Genomic DNA, 2,448 nt, shown 5'->3' with positions numbered 1-2,448 from the left:
CTGTCCTTTAAAATTGATTGAATTGCCCCAAGGTAATGAGAGATGATAACTTCAAACCCTTCTGTGAATTATTCCAAGTGGCAGGAGCAGAAAATCTAAAGGCCTTTTTACCAAGTTTAGTTCTAACTTTTGGCACCTGCWTCATCATAATGTCCTGAGAGCAGATCATAACGGCTGCAGGTTCTCAACAAATGAGCATAAATATGAAGGAAGATGCCCCAGAATGCATTTTTAAATAAAAATCAGCCAGCGAGAGTCTGCGGACAGTCAAAGATGGACATTTTGCTGTAGCAGACAAAGTGCAGTGATGTGTTTGATAGTTTGTAATGAAACACAGTGATAAACAGCATCTAATTTCTTTAAATGCTAGGCTGAAGAGTTCATGAAAACCAGATCTCCATCATCCATCAGGGGAAGAAGAGTTGAGGTAACCAGGTGTCTTCTGACTTTTTGTTTCTAAAAAAAAGAATCCTAATTTAAGTTTTAGCTTAGAAACCAGTTTATCAACAGGGGTTTTGAATGATAAATTCTTGTCAATCAGAAAACCTAAATATTTGTAGCAACTGACAACCTGAATTTCAACCCCCTGAACAGTAAACAAGCTGGGAGAGGTGGGAGCTGCTTACATTGGAAAATAGCCCAGCCTTTGACTTATCTGCAYTCAGAACATGACTGAACAACAACGCAGATTGCAAAATTTAAATGATTGTGAAACTGATGAAGATGAACAATAAATAACTGTATCATCATCAGCATAAAGATGAGATTCAGCATTAGTTATCACAGGTTAACATAAAATGTAAACAAAGGCCCTAGTACGGAGCCTTGAGGCACTCCCTTTAAAATAGGGAGGAACAAGACCCATCAGCTTGGACACACTGAGCTCTACCAGATAAATAACTGGAGAACCACTTCACAGTCTGAACAGACAACCCAACGTTGTACAGATGATTCATCAAGATGACACAATCCACAGTGTCAAATTAACAAAAAGAGCTGCCGCACAATATTTTCTTCCATCTATGATGTCATTTACCACTTTAAGAGCTGCAGTTGTGCTGTGCTTTTTACGAAAACCTGATTGGTGCCTTGATAGAAAGCCTGTTGAGTGTAAAAATGTTTTCAACTGTTCCACAACCAATTTACCCAAAACTTTTGAAAGTACACATAATTTGGAAATTGGTCTGTAGTTGTTGACCAGACAGATTTCCACCTTTCCACAACGGAAGAACATAAGCAGACTTTCATATACATGGAGTCTTATTTTCAAGGAACGTAGTCAACAAATAAAACAACTTCACCAAAAAAAAAAACAACTTTAAACACATACTTTATTTGATTAAATCTACAAAAAAGCAAAATATAATAGCTTTAAAAAGCACAAAAATACATTGCGGTTTGTAAAAAAGCTACAAACCTGGGACATGTTTACAGAAAATGTGTCAAGTTTTCTGCAGATGGACTGAATTTTGTTTAAAGGAAGAAGCTGCAGAACTATTTCACATAAAACACGAGACTTTAAAATGTTCGGAAGCAAAACAGAAAGGAAGTGAATGGAGATGTTGGAGATGTAAAACACAAACTGCAAAAAAACCAGGCAAAGTCACGATCCAGTGATCTGAACACGAACCACGGGCCGGTCTCTTCTTCTGTTCTGCTCCACGATTCAGTCGTTAGTCGGCTTTTAGGCMCCGACCCCAGAGATCCAATCAGGAAATCTGCTGAGAGAAGTTTCTGATTCGGTGGGTGATTTCCTCCAACTGATCCGCTGCAGGGGTAAGAGAATACAACGGAGTATTATGGCCAGTCTTAAAGTTACCAGCAAAAAGTCTAAATACTGTAAGAATAAAGTCATTATATTACCAGAATAAAACTGAAATCATGAAAATGTCCTAATATTACCAGAACAAAGTCATAATATAACCAAAATAAAGTTGAAATAATTCGAAAATAAAGCCCTAATATTACCTAAATACATTCAAAATATTACTAGAATAAAGTCATACAGAATAAAGTCAAAATACCATAAGAATAAAGATATAATAAAGGAGAATAAAGTCATAATATTATGAGAACTCCTACATGAAAAATCAGTCTTACCACTGGTTTAAAATGAGGAAAGTTGAGCATCTTGTGAAGTTATATCTATTATTTAACTTTATGGATTCATATGATAAACTGATGCTGTATGATTTTTCAGTTTATGATGGATTTAGTCGTCACAAAATGTGGATGGAAGCTTATTACTGTAACTCTAAAAATCTTGTGTGGCCATAATATTAAGAAAAGATAAGATAAGATAAGATAAGAACATTATATATACAGATAACATTACAGTACAACTATTCTGTTGTAGAAGAACAACCGAGCAGGTAACTAATTTTTGGCCGTGTGTGTGTGTGTGTGTGTGTGTGTGTGTGTGTGTGTGTGTGTGTGTGTGTGTGTGTG

General features: G+C 36.0%; 1 protein-coding gene across 1 annotated transcript in view; it reads right to left on the bottom strand.

Annotated features, from left to right (window-relative positions):
* Positions 1-1,652: 1,652 nt before the first annotated feature.
* The window catches only part of haus7 (HAUS augmin-like complex, subunit 7), a 5,505-nt gene continuing 4,709 nt past the window's right edge, over positions 1,653-2,448 (bottom strand). Inside the window, exon 9 of the mRNA XM_014016294.1 lies at positions 1,653-1,768. Coding sequence (XP_013871748.1) covers positions 1,710-1,768 — 59 coding nt within the window. The 3' untranslated portion in view covers positions 1,653-1,709. The remainder of the gene's footprint in view (positions 1,769-2,448) is intronic.

This window comes from Austrofundulus limnaeus, unplaced genomic scaffold, assembly GCF_001266775.1.
Source record: "Austrofundulus limnaeus strain Quisiro unplaced genomic scaffold, Austrofundulus_limnaeus-1.0 Scaffold142, whole genome shotgun sequence".
Taxonomy (NCBI): domain Eukaryota; kingdom Metazoa; phylum Chordata; class Actinopteri; order Cyprinodontiformes; family Rivulidae; genus Austrofundulus; species Austrofundulus limnaeus.
This window is presented reverse-complemented; position numbering and strand designations above follow the sequence as displayed.